The 19,692-nt window shown below is 46.3% G+C and overlaps 1 protein-coding gene across 2 annotated transcripts in view; it reads right to left on the bottom strand.

Annotated features, from left to right (window-relative positions):
* Positions 1-19,692, bottom strand: part of AP2B1 (adaptor related protein complex 2 subunit beta 1) — a 79,713-nt gene that overhangs the window by 19,132 nt on the left and 40,889 nt on the right. Inside the window, exons 14-18 of one of the 2 annotated variants that reach the window (XM_080630334.1) lie at positions 17,859-18,051; positions 7,360-7,401; positions 5,328-5,474; positions 3,913-4,058; positions 1,313-1,442 (exon numbers count right to left, since the gene is read on the bottom strand). In XM_080630334.1, coding sequence (XP_080486460.1) covers positions 1,313-1,442; positions 3,913-4,058; positions 5,328-5,474; positions 7,360-7,401; positions 17,859-18,051 — 658 coding nt within the window. The remainder of the gene's footprint in view (positions 1-1,312; positions 1,443-3,912; positions 4,059-5,327; positions 5,475-7,359; positions 7,402-17,858; positions 18,052-19,692) is intronic. The other variant, XM_080630335.1, reaches the window with a different exon arrangement.

Genomic DNA, 19,692 nt, shown 5'->3' with positions numbered 1-19,692 from the left:
AGAAACAAACTGTGTTCTGATTCCTTTGGAGATTGACTAATCCAAATACTTCACTTCCTTCCTGATCAAAGGAAGCAGCAACTTGAGAGTGCCTCTATGAGAGTCCCCAGTGTTATGGCAGCTGACAACTGTCACCTCCTAGAGCCTTCCAAACTTCCTTCAGAGCAGGAGGTAGATTTTACCACATCTGACCCAAATGCAGTAATACAGACTCATCCTCATGACCTGGATACAGAGAGAATCCAGCTTTCCCACAGGCTGGAAGGGCCCTCTGTGGAAGACAAGCACATGTAATTCATTCACTGTTCGCATGCTCCATCGCATGACTGAGCTCAGAGCCTGAGTGTAGGACTGCTCGTTTGAGCGCCAGAGAAGCTATTTCGAGCTGTTTGCCCAAAGACTCATCAATAAGTCATAAGCCCCAGAATGGAAGTCAAAATAAGGGAAAAAAAAAACAGTTGCTCAAGCAGAATAAATAGTAACTTCATTGCATTCTCTTAACGTAAAAAGAGAATGAGCTACTTCAAAATATTCCCCTCTATGGGCTGCTACGCTACAGGAACACAACCTAGTTCCATCTCCTGGAGACTGGAGGCAAGCGAGGCGTGCTACAGAGCAAGTTAACCACATCTTTGGAATACTGGGAAAATCATCCTGGAGGACCCAGCTACACAGAGAACAGGCAGGAGTCCCTCACTGAGCTCCACTCCACAGTGGCTGCACACGGGAGGTAGAACTGTCTGCCTGAGAACTACTTCAACACCAATGCCCTTAAGGCACATCAGGAATGCTGGAGACAATCTCTGGTCAAAACCAGAGGGGAGCATCTCCCTGGATCTATTGTGAGTTTATTTATCAGATTGGCAGTCCAGTCTGATAAAAAGCCTCATCTAGGGAATGCTGTCCCTGACATGCAGCAACAGCCTCATTAATGAAACATTAGCTGCTCACGTCAGTTCTCCTCTGCCTTTCCTGGAACATCTTGTTTGCCTTGGATTAAGCTATCTGGGGCAGGGATGTGTCAATTTCTTTGTAAAGCACCCTCAAGTTAAGAGCACTAAAGAAGTATTAATCACTCAGTAGTTGCCATCTTTCTTGCAATTCCTTTAATTGCCTCAATTCTTGGTCACAGCTCTTGCTGCCTCCTCCACCACAGGCATGCACTTTCTCTGTTCAGACCAGTTCATAAGTCTGCCTGGTTACCCTACGCACATGGTATTTTGTTACTAGTCTTACCACATTGTGTTGGGCCAAACAAGCTGGGCTGAGCACCTGCTGCTCTCCCCCCTGTTCAGAATGAGTCAATCCTTACCTGGAGGTTGTTCAGAGGCTCCATTTTCATGACTGGTCCCAAAGTGTTGAGGGGCAGGGAGACATCAATACTTTGGTTTGGCATCAGAGGTGTGTGAATGGCCAGTGGGGTGCTTGGGATGACCCCAAAGCTGGGCAAGAGAAAAACAGAGGCAATGAGAGCAGCACTGCATTGACCAGCACCTACTCCCTTTTGCCAAGCACAAGCTGACTCACCTTCCATTACTCCTGAGCTGCCTCTGCTGTTACTCAAAGGGAGGAACACAGCTCGAAACAGCACTCAAAGTAGGACAAAGCACAGGAAACTCAATCAGGTCGGCCTCACTGCAATGTGCACCATCCTGCCCAGGGGACCAGCATCTGGGAACTCTTCCATTACTCACACTATGTGCTGAGCAGCAGCCTGCCCAGCAAGGAGCAGCCCCTGACCTCAAACTCAGGCCTCTTGGCTTACTCTTACAGAGCTGTAGAGCACTGCAAATAGTGTATCACACACATTCCGTGGCTGTTGTATCTTTGGGAGCTCTGGAAGAAGGAACTGAAGCCAACACAGAACAAATAGACAAGGAGGGGTATGTGGTTTGTAGCAGAGCACTGTAGAACAAATGAATCAACGCACCCAGCTGTCTGGTCCCAAATGACAGCGTCTGGCTCTGTTGCTTGGTTTGAGGCTCCTTCAGCTGGGGTTGTATACCACCATAGAAAAGCAAATGGTTACTTGCCCTTCAGTCCAAGAGGCATTTAATTCCACAGGCATCTCTACTTCGTGCGGAGAAGAGGGAAGCAGCTAACATTTACCATAACACCTGTGTACGATGTACTGGCTTCGTTTCAAAACCAGATGCAAGCACAGATTCATAACACAGTCTGTCCACTCACAACTGTGTTTCTCTTTAGCAGAATTCACATGAGCTCAGAAGTGATATTTACAGCAACAAAAACACAGGTGTGTACTTTTATTTTACACACTACGAAACTGAGACTGCCTCTGCACAGTGCATGTGCATGGGGTTTGTCACTCTTTCAGAAACCAGGAGATGCCCATTCTTTGTTCTCTTTAGTTTTCAGCCCTAGGGAGTTGAAACAAGAATATTCTCAGCAAGGGCCTACCCACGTGGTTTGCCTTCTGCAGCCATTTCACCTTGGGGGTTATAAGCCCTAGTGTTTTCCCGAAGACTCAGAGGGAAAACAAAGTTGTATTTTGCTGCTAAGTGGCTGGTATTCTAGCACACTAGAGCTTTAGCTTTCTTTCCTTTTTTTTTTAGTGCTTTATCCCAAGACTGCAGTGAATGTGATTAGTAGCAGCAGGAGAGGGGGAAAAGCAATAGAAACCTCCCAATCGCAAACCTTAATATTTAGACCTAAACTGCCAGCCCACTGCAGCTCTTTCCAATGCACCAGTCACAGTGGAAAGCTGTGGCAGGAGAACAGTATTTGTAGAAGAGTAAATAGTAGTCGGTTGTATACAGAATGTGTGCTGAGATGCTGCAAAGGGAGAAGCTGCTGGTTTAGTGTACAGTATTTAAACTTCCTGCATCCTTGAGAAGTACCACTGAGGTGTGGCTAGAGCACATCTTGATGTATGGGGAAAATCACAAGCAAACCAGCTTTTTTTCAGGCCAATTTGCATGAAATATTTGCACATAGCAGCTTAGCAAAACTCTCTAGAAAATAAAGCAGTCCAGAGAGAACATTTACTAAGACTTAGTTAGCATAATGACTTTTGTAAGTAAATCTTCTTTGTCCCAAGAAATCCCGCATTTGCAAGGCTAACAGTGATATTAAAGAGACAGTTTCAGTGGATCTGCAGTATAGAGAACCCTTTTCCAGCAAAAGGATATTAAGAAACATGGGGAACATTTCAGTCACAAGATATTCTTCACAGTTTTAACAAGAAGCAGCCTGGTCCTTGCTCAAGATAACATACAGCAAACCACATGATAAGCTGACTAGGAAGGCTTATTTGTGGGAAGCACCATGGCTGTACTGCCATGTCATGTCTTTTGGCTGAGATGGGTTTCAGAGAACAATCTGTATGCTCCAAACACTCAAGTGGCTGCTCCTTCTGACAAAATTGTTTGGCTGCCAATTAGAGCGAAAACATGTGCACAGGCTCTTAACTTGCAACTTCTTCACTCACAAATAGCTTTATTAATGAGACCTGTACTTCCAGACAGTCTGAGGGGCAGCACAGCAATTAAGTCAGGAGGTGGAGGCATTACTGACTGATACTTGTGCAGCTCAAATGCTTGCCTGTTTATGCTCTTGCTTTCCTCGGGGCTCTTACTGGCTATAAAACCACTAACCTGCCTAACAACTCATGAGGCTGCTTTAAAAGTCTGCAGAGATTAAATGGGGCAGATGCTGTTTCAGAGCTAGGAGACCATCTGCTGCCCATTACCTCACAGATTTATCAGACTGTATTTCCAGCCATTTCACACAACTGGGGTGTAATGGAGAGTTCAGGCTGCATCATACAGCTGTTTCCATAACTGCATCATATACCTCCATAAAAGTCCTCCCTGTATCTATCCATGTAGACAGACTCCTTTCATAGGAGCATGCAATCTTTTTAACAGAGGAAGTGGATTGATTTCTTACCTGTTCTTATTGAACTGAATGGCAAAGTCGGTCATGTGCTGCAAAGCCTTGTTGGTAAAGTTCATCTCCATGTAGATGTGTCCCTGCCTGTGACTGAATGTGCCCGAGATCTCCAATCCTTTAGCTTTCACTGCAGGCAACCAAACCTTGAACACAAGAGATGTCATTCAGTATTTAAATCTGGCCTGAAGATAACAAACAAGTACAGTTTTCCAAACAACAGAGAAGTCCTGAGTCTGGAAATTCAACTACATTGACACATTAAGCCCACAAATGCTAAAGAAACACTACAGGGAAGACAATACTGGGTGTTGAAAGGATCAGGCTCACCAATGAGTAATAAGCTCACTGCTCCTAATCTGTATTTGTTCACAGTACTCACATAAGAATTCAAATACACTACAGCATTAGTGCGCACAAGAAACAGGGAAAGCTTGTGTCCATCACACTAATGCAAGACTTACCAGGTCTGCTGATGGACAGGCTTCTCCAAGGACATGTTGGGCTATCAGAGGCAGGACAACACTAAAGTTTGAACCAAATAAAATCACAGGGCTGATACTACTACCTGCCTGGGTTCTGAATTCCCAAATCATCTTTGTGGGAAAAACCCAGACCCAAATTTGAGTGGTGCAAGATGAAGTATTTCTTAGCTCAAAATTACTGGGGTCTTTTGTACTTGGTCTTACATACAGTGTACTATTTACTAGCAAGCTAAAGACCAAAAGCTTTGAGTGTGCTCTGCAGTACCTTGAGATCCTAGATTTCATAGGATGACTTAGGTTTACTCATCCATTGAGTGTTTAATCAGAGTGCTAAGTTTTGTTTATTCCCTTTCAGGCATGAAAGGCTGAATCTGAGCTCCCCCACAGCCCGTTACCAGAACCATGTTCTGTATTTCACAAGCCCTTCAGACTAAGCACACTTCAGTCACTGCATCTGTGATCTGTCACTAACAGAGCATTTCTCTGCATTACGCTGTAGTGTGCTCATCAATCAGGTGGTTTTACCTTCACTCTCGCACTCGATTCCTCCAAATAAACATATCTTCTATGAAAGCTGGGAGCAAATTGCATCCCGCCCTCAGTTTCCTAGGGAAGCTTGCTAAGAAGCAGGTCTCCAGGAAAGCTGCTTGCACAAAATTGAGATTCTTTCATCTTACAAGGGCTATTCTTTGGAGTAATATTATCACAGGCAAAATGAGGGAACTGCTAAAGACACAGAGGTATGTAACTTACAATTAGCATGGTATCCAACACAGTTACACTGCCTGAGTATCCCTAATGGGATTAAGTTGAATTGGGTGCCTCAATAGCACAAGAGACCCACAATAAAAGGGACAAGCGAGCAACCTCTGACTTCTTGTAGCCCAAGGTAAGGCAATATACTGAGGATGATTCTTTTCCCTTACGTACAGACTTTGGAGCCACATATCCTCCAGGAGCCATGCCTATACCAGAGGAGAGCTCGAAGAGATCATTGAGTCCACTGCTCACCACCGCTGGGGTGGGTGAAGGGGCAAAGGTGGCTGGCACAGAGGAGGGAATGTAGGTCTGCCCCACCTGGAGGAGGTAGAAAGAACAAGCACTGATTAACATCATATATGAAGAGCACTACTTATTAAGTAAAGCACGAATTCAGGCAATATACTCAATATTTTAAAACCGTTTGCAGCTTCCCTGCTGAATTATCAATAGTGCTAAATAATGCATTTGAATCCCAAAGCTCCTGGCAATTAATCCCTACACTTGGCTATCGCCTCAACCATGCAATAGCTTTCACATCGTTTCTTATAGCTCCAGTTATCTATTCCCACTGTAGAGGAATCTTTCTTCTCCATCTCTCCTCCTCATAAAAACAATATGCTCTGTGGATCTACCCTATATAAACCCAGAGGAATTCAAATCTTCCCCCAACTATGGCAGTCTTCAGGAATCTGCATTACTTTGCATATCCAGAGACAGCAAGGGAGTCATGACCATACTGTGTACTCCCACCCAAAGCCAGAGCTCTGCATTCTCAGCACTATGATCCAAAAGGTTCATTGCATGAAGCAGAACTATTGTCTCTGCCACAGGACAACCTTTCTGCAACAAGGGCAATCCTTCCCTCTCAGGACTTAAATGAGGGCACCAAACCTGGAGGATTAACCTTTAGGCGCCCAGCTCCAGTTGGACAATCACCCTCTAGTTCGACTCCCAAGTTCTTCTTTACTATGAGCAGGAAGAATTATGTGCTTGAGAAGAGGATTCACCAGTCAGCAGCCCAGAGACAGGCAGAAGGGCTAAGGCAGGCAATAGGAAATACTGATGGCACATCTGAAGTCTCACTGTTGTTCTGTTGCTCAGGAACCCACCTGAGATGTGGTGTCCAATCAACCCCTTGGACAGGGAGGACTGGTGCTTTTACACGACTGCTTGGTGGGTTTATGATGGCACAGGAAGGCAGAGTCCTGGCTTCGTAGGTACAATCTCTATAGAGTAAGTATCTCCCACATGCTGGTCTGTACGGCCTGGGGGCTACAGGTACACTGTGCCACCAGCTCTCCTCTGCCCTGGTGCTGAGGTTGGAAAGGAATGCAGGAGTCACAGGAAAGGAAGGAGAGAGAATGACTGCAGCCAGAACAAGGGTCATCGAAAAGCCCCCATTCCAGAACTGAGTATGCTTTCCTCACTGCATTACTGCCTACACAGTCCTGGGAAAAGGGACTGGAGCTTTCTCCAGGAGACTGCTTTTGGCTGTGGGTTGGAGACACACCCCCTCCTGCTCACTGCACCTCCCAGCCACCTTGCATCCTCTTCCCATGCTTTATTGAAAGAAGCTGGTATGCATTTGAAGTCAAGGGTGCTGTGGAAGCAGCCTGAAAGTCTCCCATGTCCTGCTAGTGCCTAGAGGCACTAGGACACCCACAAAGCCCAGGCACAGAGGAGGAGGCTGGTGGCTGGCAGAGTTCAGCACTGACCAAGTGCAGGAGGAAAGCCTGAAGCAACTCTTCCTGATGTTCAGGAAAAACCTTATATGGCATTTGGGAGGAGAAAAGCACTGAGTTCAGACAAGCCCATGGTGACACTGGGTTAGGGTTACAGCAGAGCAGGCTTTGTGAGTACAGATGTAAGCACCTTGGCCTTTCAGCTCCCAAAGCAGCTGCACAACGACTGGGGTACTGCTAGTGGTAACGCTGCTGCTCAGCCCAAAAGCTCTGAGAAAGAAGAGCTAAGCAGATAGTCAACAGCCCCGGCCCTGGCTGCTCTGAGGAAAGCCCAGGTGACATCTGGACTCAAAGCAACATAGATGGGGACCTGTGTGTTTCAGTTGCATTTGTCCATTTTCAAACATCTTGAGGGATTTAAAGCATCTTCCAGCGCATAACGGGTGAGGTTGTATTGAAACACCCTGAGCTTTGAGCAGCTTTTTAAATTGGGGGGAAAAAAAAGGAATGGCACTTACTGCCGGGCTTCCTCCAATGCCCCCGCCAAGGTCACTGCCAAGCTGAAAGAGAGAAGGAGAAAGAGGAGAGAAAGACCGAGTTCATTTAAGCCAAGTGTCAGCAGGCCGGAGTGGAGCTGAGCTGCTCGCACTGCTCCCTCGCTTGCCGCGCATAGGACAGACAGAAACGCAATGAAAGCACAGGGAACAGAGGGGCTTTTTTGCTGTTGTGTGAGCAGAGCTATTGGGGAACTACCCCCACACACCTACAGCGGACGGGAGCGTTTTGCAGGTTAATAAGAACAAAAGCTCATCCCTTCTTGCGCCTGTTATCTGCACCAAAATCTCTGCCCAGTTCTTTGTGCTTCATGCACCAGTGCTTTCCCTTCACTCCACCACGCTGGCTGCAGCTCTGAGCAGCTCCACAAAGCCCAGTGGGGTAGCTGTGAAATGGCATAAAAATAAAGCTGACAGGAAGCTCACTTCCTGAAAGCTTTGGTTTTCTAGGGAACAGCTACGAACAACAGGAAAACACAATGCATCCTGGCTACGTTCCTCTGACATGCGGCTCTATTCAATAAGGAGGAAGAAAGAGAACGGGCTATTACAACAGCTCAGATATGTGGGCTTTTCTTCCTTTTGAAGATGCTCCCCTCCCTTAGACAGGAATAAACTAGCTTCATGATCTAATGGGCCACTCAAATAGTAGAGAGACCTTACAGTGCACTAGAATGTTTCAGTAATGATCTCTGCCAAGCTACACAGCTACAGCTTGAAGTGACTGAAATAGCCACTGTGTACCACCCGCGCAACCCTCCATAAACACTAAACCCTCTCTGGAGCCCTTCTGCCAAACCATCCGGCAGCCCACCTATAGAAGCTGTCCTACCATGAACTCCCTTTACAAAGCATCCAGACCACTTTCTCAGTGATAAAGCCCAGCTTTTAAACATCCATACCATTCTACATGCTTCAGAGACCTCAGTGGTCAGGACAGACTCCAAAGCTGGCTACAAGTGCTGTTTGCAAGTACATCACTCCTGTGAATATTTATAAAGCACTTGATAGATTACTGATAGCCAGGAGGAAATAAGCATAGATCTGCAGTGGTTATTCACTACAGAGACATCTCCAGGCATATCTGTGTCCTAGGCTTTTGTTTTCAAAGACCATGGTAGCTTTTTGCCTCCTGCAGGGTCTTTTTTGGTCACATTCAGACAAGGATCATGCCCCAGCAATGTGCGTGGAGGATGAGGCAAGTGCAGGGGTGACGTAGAAGTCAGCCCCCATGGGCAAAAGGCTGGACTAGCAGACCAGAACACCACAGATGTAGATGCCTTTGCTCAGGGTTTGGGGAGGTCTATCTGCTTTAAAAAGTATCTGACAAACTGGGTCAACAAAGGCTCTAGATACGGTGTTCAAATGTATGCTGATACGTTAAGATATTGAAAAAGATACACCATATAGCTAAAGCAGAAGCTTTCAGGTAAGTCTGTGCTTCAAGCCAAAAAGGTTCCAGCCTTTTCTCTCTGCACAAAAGACTTGGAACCTCAACTGTGTTCTGGTCCCCAATAGCCTGTTCCCCAGGAGATCTCACTGCAAACGTACTTTACGCTGGTCAAGAGACATCATAAAGCTTCGTAATTCTCTCCCTCAGAGCACAGATAAAAAGGATAAAATGCCTTGAGAACAGCAGCGAATTGCAAGACAGTGATTTACAGATGATAACTACCCTCCAACAATACTGAAATCTGACAAATCCCTGTGCCGTTCTGCATCCCCATTCTATCCCCGGCACCTCTCCTTCCCCTGGTCCCCACAGGAGTCACCCAATGCAACATTAGCTACCATGAGTAGGTGTCGGAGAAGTACAAATCACACACAATTTGCCTTTTGTTAAGAAACCTTAAGAGCTCTTTTTATCCTGTGTGAAGCTCAGTTTATCCCTACTTGAGGTCATGGCAGAAAGTTATAGGGCATCTCTCATCTTCTGCAAAGCCACCTCTTCACAGAGCAACCCATCCTCTTGCTGCCCATGGCAGTGCTCTGTGCAAGTCCAGCTTACTGAAGAGATAACAGAGAAAACTGAGCAATTCCAAAGTCAAAAGAAAGATCAGGCACAGACTGAAGGAAGCCAGCCAGAGGATGCAAATCCAATTAATACTAAGCTTATAAAATAGCGCTTATTACACTGTCAGGGCTTCCCCTCCAAAACAGCCTGGCAGAGCAGTTTTGTGCTACAGCCTGCTCTTTAAGCCAAGCCATGTTTTAGATTAATATATCAGATCATTTACATCTTGTTACTGGCTCACTGAGGAGTAATAAATGCAACTATCACACCTCATCCCTATTCATAGTCTTGCATGCGGATGAACTTTACACTTTATACTGACAGACAGTGAAGTCCAGAGGAAAAAGGAAAAAGGTAAAGAATCCAGTTCATTTCCAGATACCACTGTATGCATGGAGGATTTCGGGTACTGTTGTCTGAAGCAGGAGAAAGACTGGTTCATCAAGCAGCAAGCATTTCACAAAGGGTATTATGGAAATGACTGAATAATTCTGCATAATGAAGCCAGATGTTAACTATTGTACCACTTCCTACTACACTCATCATAAGAAGCTGCAGGCTAGGAATCCAACCTCGGAGAAACCCGCACACTGGTATCTGCGTACATTCACTGTGAGGAATAACATATTGGGGTTCCTCAAGCTATCAGCAAGCCTTCCATTTTCCCTAGTTGTCAGGCCTTGGGGGAAAAGCAGAATTTGGATTTATTGCCTGTCTTGGGCCAAGATTCCAGTTCTCACCCCCTACAAGGCAGAGAAAAAACCTCACTGGCTCACAGAATTTACCATGAGCCTCCTAATACTTCTAGATTGCACCTAATTCCTCTGTGGTAGAAAGCATCTCTTCCCAATGCTAGGAAGCTCTGACCTGCTCCTCCTGAAGCCCTGCTTTACTCACAGAAGGGGTCTGCACACAGCAGGCTGCCACTCTTTTGGCTCCTAGCTTGGGAGTAAGTGCTGCAGATGTGCTACAAAGCTGCAGAGCAAGCTCCAAGGAGCTGGCAGCTTCACCAGGTCCCTAGAGCCAGAGCTGGCTCTACCCACATAGTGAAAAGAGAAGTGACAGCACATATACTTCAACAGAAATGGAAGGGGGGAAATTTAGTAAACACCTAATCAGTTCCACATCAAATCCGGGGTGCACAACCCACTGCAGCAGCACAGAAATCCCTTTCTCTGTTTCTCTTTCCTGTCACCCTCCTACAGCACCAATGCTTTCCCCATTCAGAAAAACTACAGGCCTGGTTTACCCAGTCCTCCTGCAAGATGCCCAAGACCTAACTTTATTCCAAACTCAAAATGATGGAAGAGACAGTAAACAGCAACGTGTGTGATTAAGAGGGAAGAAGGAAGGCAGAGGGAACAGGAACCAATTACCCACAGACAATCCTCTCCCATCTGGAGTGACAGGCAGAAGGAAAGAAGCAGATATTAGTCAGGCGTGAAGTGCTGCTGAACCAATTCCCCAGGGCTGGCAGCTCTGGTTAACCATTTCCATTCATCTCAGGGATGGGCAGCCACTCCTATTGGGAGGACAACATAAACCTGCCTTACATGAGAGCAGGCAACAGCCCCATGGAGGAAAGGACCAGGCTAATGGCACTGTGAGCCCTCCTCAGACTTGCTGTGAAGGTGGGGTAGATGAGAGCTGCCACTTGATGGTCAAGGGGAACTCAAAGCACTGCAGAGCTCTGAGCCTGAGCTCAAAGTTGACAGGCTTGCCTCTTGCTGAAGAGCATAAAGCCTCTATCCAGGGTGAAGAGCTGATGGCTTCAGGGGATGAACAGGGGATGAACAGGGAGCCTTGGCCACCAAACACCCAAAGTTCTTGAAAGAGGAATTTCCTTTATTCCCTCCAAACCCATCCTGCCATAACAGCACTCAAGCAGCCACATGGGTTTAAAGAAGCAGCTAAGCTCAATCCTGTATCAATAAAACCTCTTCCCAAACTGCACTGGTATCTTTACTCTGTATTAGTTGGCTTGGACGGCGTTGCTCTGCAGTGGAAGAGCATTTACCCTGTAATCCCAGCTCAGTGTAAGCAGTTACGCTGACTTATGAAGTGCAGCAGTGCTGGAGTTACTGCATTAGCAGGGTTTATTTGCATCTTAACAGCAGCTCGTAATGAAGTGACTCTGCCGAAGTGTTCATGTGATCTGGAGGGGTTACAATCACTTCTGCAACATGATGTGAGGCATTTGGAGCTCGGAAACACAACCAGGAGGGTGGAGCCAGGGACAGAAGCTGCAACAGCCACTGCTCAGCAACCACTCTGCCTTGCGCCCATCGCATCTCCAGGGCTTTCAGAGCAGCTATTCATTTCATAGAGCCATAATTCATGGGTTAATGCGGGACAAATGCTGCCTCCCCTCTCCCTCACATCTCCTCTCTCTCACACCCCAAACCAAGAGTTAAGCATGTCAAGGAGGTAGATGGGAGCATGCCCTCAGTAACACAGCAGCCAGGCATTTACCTAACAACAATCAGGGCTGAGGGAAATGCTGAGAGCAGGGCTGCTAGCAGGCCACTTCATCTGCTGACTCCCTGATGGGCTGTAGGTATCTCATTGCAATGCCACTGTGGCTCACACAGAGGCATTTTCAGTACCTCATTTGCTGCCTATTTTATGTGTCTGTTTTCTTACTACCAAGCCAGGCTACTGTCCAAACCAAGGTGAGCTGTGACAAAGATGGTAGAGGATGGGTTATGCTGCCAATACCATAGCCAGTAGCTTCAGTAGCACTTAACTACTAATGCTTTACCTTGCTGAATGATTTCCATCAGCAAATGAAACTAAGTGCTAACTTTTTCATTTCTGAAGTGTAAAAAAGCAGCTCTGCAAAGCTCTAGCAGTCCTATTACTGTTGCAGCAACAAAAGCCTTAAATCAGACATGAATGAGTGACCCACCAGAAGAGCTCCTTTTCCGTATCAGCACTGCTCCAGCAATGGACAGATGCCCTTTGTCAGAAATCCTAACAGATGTCCTTTGTAGATCATCAAACCAGAACAGCCCAGACGAAAGGAGATGCTCAGTGCCTTGTTGGAGGCTGGGGAAGCATCACATCCACTGCATAAATGGATACTGGGGCTGACCCGGGATAGGCACGTTCACACTGTAGTTCCAGGAAAACGTAAATGAAGTAACTTCCTAAGATTATGAACAGCAAGTCATCTGCAGAGCCAGGAGAGGAAGTTGGCACTTTTGGGCTTCAACAACTATGTGAGGCTTCCTACTCCCAGCAGATGAAATAACTTGGTAGAAGTGATCAACCCCAACAAGCCAGAGTGTTGTCCTCTAAGGCCAAACTTTGAACGCTCCACTTGAAAGCATCAGAGAGGGAGGAGTGACCATCCTTTTGGATCAGGCATGCAGTCGGCACTGCTGGAACTGGCATTTCTTCCCAGGCTGCCAAGCCTATAGGCATCCAGAGCCCAGGACACCCCATGGGAGAGGGTAAGCTAGAGCTCATGTCCCTGGCCTCCACCACACTTCAGAGCAAGCACAACAGTAGGACACAGCCCTGAACCATGCAGGAGACCCCTAGGGTCAGATCCCCCCACTTATATCCAACCTGATTCCACAGAGGGGCACAGTTCCACCTGGAACAGCACAAACCAGCCCAGGTATTACAGAAAACTGCAGTGTTTATCAACCAGCTTTACAATTCAGGACCTAAATCAGTCTGATCAGCTGCCAGCCTTGAATCAGTAACAGTCTCGCAGATGAGTGGCTAGAGTATTAAATAAAATCCTTACATAAGAGACAATCCAAGCATGTCCATTTCTACAGATTTACTGCTCTGCCCCCAGGTTTAGAGCCAGCCTCCCTGGCTCCCAGCCCGAGCTCTCATGCCTGATGGATCTTCAGAGCAAATGAACACACAGAAAGGTTTAAAGGCAAAGTGACCCCGACTCATTACAGCACAGACAGCCTACAAGGAGCTGCATCAACACTAAACCAGGAGTTGGAGGACTGCTTATAATCTGAATTGAGTTTAGCCACTGAAGAGGTGACTTTAAGGGGATAAAACATCAGCTCTCAGCATGCATAACTCTGCATCCGGCATTCTGCTGTCCAAGCAATTTTTGCTTCTCCCACGTCACTACTTTACACTGTGGAGATCTCGACAGCTTTGTAACAATGGGCTTAGTCACCATTTCACAGACAAGAAAGCAAAGCAGAGGTCTGCCCAGGGTGGCAAACAGGGGCACAACCCAGAGCAGGCTCACTGCTGGCTCTGTTCACTAGAGAACAGCTCTCTATAAGTCATACAGTATGCTCTGGCTATAAGCAAAGCATATAATCTTGTAACTAAAGGCTTTACCCCCCATTTTTATTAACACATGCCCAGCATCTGTGCATGCACAATATGCATATTACATTGATACCAATTATAGGACTTACTATGGAGATGAAATAGTTACTCACTAAAGAAATGAACCTCACAAGCAGCTGGATTCTCACTGGTCATGGGGATAAATATCTAGCAAGGCTGAGGAAAACTCCAGTGAATACTATTAATTCTGTGTTTATCCAGTTTTACAACATGCAGTCTCTATATAAATGCCTGGATTTAAAAAACCCCCACAGTTTAGGAAATGCAGACTGACATTTGCCATGGAAGTTAATGCTGCTGTTGTTTCTTGCTTAGTCCTGTTGGGACTTTCACTGAAAGAGCATCCCTCTGAAGACAGACAACCCTGCAAAGGAAAGGAGACCTTAACAAATACACAAGAGCTACAAGTCTCCAAGGGGCTCAACGCATGACAGTGAGTGAATGTGACAACCTGGCTCAGATCCTGGCAGCAGCTTCTTCCAGACCTTCAGCTGCCTTTGAGACACTTGAAGTACTGATGCAATCTCACCGCCACAGCAACAGACCATGACTCTCTGCATCAGCTCAAGCACATCTTAAACCCTTTTCTTCCACTACAACAGAGAGGCTCATTTAGGCTTTTTGACATACCAAAAGGTTGTTTGAAAAGTGCAAGTGGGGTTTGGGGCTCCTCTGCTTTGGCATTAAAGCAACTTATCTCCCTGCTCACACTGAGAGTTAATGCCAGATGCACAATGCAGAGAATATGCCAGACTGATACTATGTTCGCCTGCCTCCTCTCAGGTCATCTGTGATCCAAAAGGGATCCACTAGTGATGAGCAGAAAACAGGGATCAACAGTAGAGGTGGTAAAAACTCCATCTTCAAAACATCACACTAGGCGAATTCCTGTTTGGAAAATGCATCTTCAATCCTTCCTTAGATCAGACCCCAGCCACACTTGGTTCCAGTACTCTTACTGACTCTCTCAAGACAACAGGAGGGATGGTAAAAGTAAAACCAAAGCAGCATATGCAGAGGAAGACAACTGCCTTGACACTCACAACCAAACAGGGCTACTTTCTGATAGTACCAGGGCCAAAACTGAAGTAAACTCTGGTTTGGGGAAGAGAGAAGGATGCTCCCATCACTTCATGTTTCATGCAAGAGTATGGATGTCTCAGTCTGCCCAGCAAAGCAGTGGAAGAAACGCAATAAAAAAGACTTTAGGAGTAAAGGAAAGGGAGACTTCGAAGCAGAACAAATGAGGCAGCAACACAACATAAAAGGTGTGTGTATAAGGTATCTGGAAGAGAAAGAGGAAGCGTTTGCTGCACTGACAGCCAGGACTCTGATTTTGGCACTGCATAAAAGGTGGCTTAATATTAGCCTAGGATCCAATTGCCAATCCCATTGCCCAGCCATGCAGCCAAGAGACACTGCCGAGCAATTTAGCTAATACCAGGTTAGGGTTAACTCAGCCTGATACTTGTCAAACATGGCCACACCAATAAACACAGATCACATTCACTCACACACTAATTAGACTCATTATCATAGAATCAGAGTCACTTAGGTTGGAAAAGACCCTTAAGATCTCCAAGTCCAACCATTAACACTGCCAACTCCAGCACTAACCCATGTCCCCCAGTGCTACATCTACATGTCTGTTGAATACCTCCAGGGAGGTGACTCAATCACTGCCCCGGGCAGCCTGTGCCAGTGCTTGACAACCCTTTTGGGGAAGATATTTTTCCTACTCTCCATCTAAACCTCCCCTGGTGCAACTTGAGGCCATTTCCTCTTGTCCCATCGCTTGTTACTTGGGAGAAGAGACTGACTCCCACCTCACTACAACCTCCTTTCAGGCAGCTGTAGAGAGCAATAAGGTCCCCCCGAACCTCCTTTTCTCCAGACTAAACCCCCCACTTCCCTCAGCTGCTCCTCACAAGACTTGTGCTCCAAACCTTTCACCAACTTCATTCTCTTCTTCACACTCCATCACCTCAATGTCTCTTTCCCCAGGCCTGTAGAGGTGCATGGAGTTGTAGTGACCCAAGTGCAGAACCTGGCACTGAGCCTTGTTAAACTGCATACAGTTTGGCCTTGGCCCATCAATTCAGCCTATCCAGATACCTCTGTAGAACCTTCCTGCCCTCAAGCAGATCAATGCTCTTGTCCAACTCGGTGTCACCTGCAATGTCTGTATTAAGGAAGGAAAAACCAGAGAAACACAGAGATCTACCAGAAAAAGATTCACTTCTACATGTGAGGGATCAGGAGAGAAGACATTTGATGCAACAGCACTTCAACAGGAAGCAGTCCAGGGGAAACCAAACCCACTACCATTCAGATACTTTCCTTTTAGTGCTCACCCCATCCAGTAACTCAGCTGAGACAGCGCTGGGCCAAGCAGCCAGAGGCACAGCTCCTCCCCCATCCAGCCAGGAGCACTTTGTTTGATCACACTTCAGAGCCCCACGGATTTAACTTAACGCTTGAGGAAAATATTAAGTAAAAGCCTCGTACTGTATCAGCTGTCAGCTCTGCTGCTGAAGCAGGGCACTAAATTAAGCCCATTAATGCCAACTGCGAGAGAGCTCTTCCCAAAACCAAGTTTCAGCCCTCCTGCTGTGGCCATTTATTAGTCTCTGACACTAATGAGACACAAAGGTTTACTGTAAGTGGCCTGGAAGATGGTTTAGGCAGAGGAATTTAACTCCTAACCATTTTGAGCTGCCACAGACAGCACCATTCGCTGCAATGCCTTAACACAGTTAAAAAGACCAGTTTCTTAGTGGCACATCTTGGGATGCAGGGCAAAGGCTGCAAAGGTCACTGCTCTAGGCTCCCTGTCTGCTTTTCCAGCATTTCCAGCTTAATCCATTGCCCTAATTCCCCACCTCCCCAGCAAAAGAAGTCTCCCTGCTAAATAAGCAAACTGCTGTTTGATGGCAGAGAGGCTAAAGCACATCTGACCTCCGTGAATGCCAACGCCAGTAAGTTAGTTTCCAGTTCATTAGCTCATGGAGTGCTGGAGCTGAAAATGTGCTTAATGTCTGCCTTTAATAAGATTATGGCAGCTTAAAATAAAAATCTTTGACAAATAAGGATCTGCTGCATTGGGGTTCATCCAGCTGCCTCCTACCTCTATTATTCAGAGCTTGACTCAGAACTGAAGAAGCACCTAAACCAGGCACACAGATAACCCAAGCCAGCTCATTACAAACCAAACCTCAATCCAAAGCAAGACTGTAGGTCTGAAAAACACCCAGCTGTGGTCATTGGTGTAGTCTTACTCAGGTTACATGGTGCAAGTACACCTAGGCTACTTCTTACCCCTGTAGGCAAAGTCTCCAGGGTGTTAAGGATCTATGTGTTGTGCTCCACACCATGGGAACAACTCTCAGGCTGAAAACTGCATTCACCATCCCTCAATGCCTAGCTGCTACCAGCATCAGATCAAAGCACCAAGCTCCTTCCCACTGCCATGGTCTCCTTGCTAAGTGATTCTCTCATTGCAGCTCATGTCCAGCTCACACCCCAGAGAAGAAGCAACATGTGATTACTCATACTCTGGAGCCTGACCTTGTTAGCACTAAAATACACCCTTAAGAGCAGCTATGGCATGGGGAGGACTACTCAGAGTGCTCCTCTCTTGACCTAACTGCAATTAAAATGTCACTGATATTAAACTATGGCATACTCTGGAGAATATACAAATGGAATTACACAGGGCTACAGCCTGCAGTCCTGAGAGCTTTGCACTGAAATTCAGTAGTGGAGGGAACAGTGTGGAACAAACACCTTCTTGAATCAATTACAAAGCAGTGGAACACTTCACATCCTTAAAACAACTTTTTGGTTTTCTTCCACAGACAGCAAAAGCATGAGACAAACATATCTGCTGATCGTGGGGATGCTACAGCATGCACCAACATCTGTTTTATAGCAGGAGAAACCTGCTGAAAGCTGGTACAGTCACACTGGTTAAATCCCCTTGGAGTTTTAGGACTCAGCACTGGGAACTCAGTGATCCAAGCATTACAGGCACAAATGATCACGGCTTTGCAGAGATAAGCACAGCTCCAATTATTTCACATCAGCTGAAGCTAAAGAGGATGCTGCTTACCAAGCTGTCCAGCCCTCCTCCCAGGAGGTCCACAGCACCCATCTGCATGGAGGACACTTGGGGAACATTCACTGGGGGTCCCAGGTCCAGGTTGAGAAGGTCACCCAGAAGGTCGCCCTGGGATGGAATGACTTGTGGCTGCTCCAGGTTTGTAGTCGCTGTTGTGCCCACGGGGCTATCGCCTGCATCAGTGCTATGGGAGGGAGGAACAAGAAGCAGAAGAGAGAAACATTAGTGACTTTCAGTCTCCAGCTTCAGATTCCCAGCATGGGGAAACAGCAAAAGGTGGCTGATAAGCAGAAGCCACCTAAAAGAACCATACCCTAGCAGCTGCTCTGACTACTGCTATGTACAAGACAGTGTGTTATGGCATGTGGTTCTTCACAAAGGCATGAAATTTGCCCACCTTGGGCATCACAGACCCCTCCAAAACAGTGAGCCATGAGTACTACATGGACTACAGCACTGAAAATCATGGTTTCCCAGCTCAGAAGAAACCTATAGAGAGGATTTTCAGCCCACCGGGCTTGGAGAACTACATGTAAACCTGGGGGAAACAAAGAAATACAGAGTTCCTCCGAGACCTAGCACTGAGAAACCCTTAAGCCCTCAGTCTAACCAGTGCGAACTCAAGCACTCCCCACAGATCTGGAATAATCACCTTCTACTGACCAGCACCAAGCTCCACAACTCTTTTCTAACTCAAGATCTCAATCTAAAACAGATTCCTCCCTTGTATCAATAATTTCCTTTGAGTTAGCAGCCATGCTGATTGCTAGCCTATGAATGCTCAAGATACAGCTTCCAAAACTCATCATGTGCAGTCTGGTTACCTTTTATATTCACTTGCCACTGAATTTTACAACAAGGAGAGCAAAAACCCCAACTATGACTGACTGGAGCTCCTGGAGATCTCATTACAATGTATTTATTCTTTAAATCCAGAGACACCAATATTTTAGCTCCCCTTAAAATCTACTTTTTTATCCTGTTGCCAGCAGTAACTGACAAAATTATTTCTAGCTCACATTACTGCAGATACAGCCAACAGGTAATTGCACACAAACACCAAGGGAATGAGTGTCCTGACAAGGTGTTTAATGCTGGGGCTCCTTTGTTAAGGATTGCAGCTCCTGATTTTGAGTAGCCACAACTCTCTTCCTCATCCTTATTCAGTTACTGAGGGGAAAGCTTTAGCAACACGTCCTGGGCTCAGCTGTAGCAGCTCTTTTTCTCCTTTTTAGTAGCTGAACCCAGGACACAACAGCATATAAGCTGCTCCCAACTTCAGTGCAAAGAGGAAAAGATGCAGCATAAGTACTGCAGAATGCATTAGCTACCAGGCAGCAGTGGAAAGGGTCTAGAGCTTCTCTGCATTAAAAGCTTTAGACCCCGAATAGGACTAATATTAGTCGTCTTTTCTGCTTCTGCCTTCAGCAAGGAGACTTCTGAGTATGCTGAACAGCTAGCTAAAATAGTTTTGGAAGAGCAAGTGGTTACCGTGATGCACTCCCACCCCCAACCTGAGAACAGGGAAGAACAGCATGTATGAGCAGAGGCACATTACAAGCCGGTAGTGCACACACTTGGTTCGTTCCCAGTATATAATCCCTTTAACACTACACCTCTTCAACACTTACTCATCCTTCTTCTGATGGAGATAAAGCAATCCTTCAAGGTCTTGTGTAACTGCAGCTGCCCCGAAGCCCAACAAGAAATCAGGAAAGGACAAAGCTAAGTCAGTTTGTATTAAAAAACAAAAGCACCAAAAGCCTTCCATTGCTCTTCGAAGAGATTTGTATGAACAACTTTGCATTTTCTTTGAGAGAAAAAA

Source organism: Psittacula echo (assembly GCF_963264785.1).
Source record: "Psittacula echo genome assembly, chromosome: 15".
Taxonomy (NCBI): domain Eukaryota; kingdom Metazoa; phylum Chordata; class Aves; order Psittaciformes; family Psittacidae; genus Psittacula; species Psittacula echo.
The sequence above is the reverse complement of the archived record's forward strand: the minus strand, read 5'-3'. Positions and strand labels throughout refer to the sequence as shown.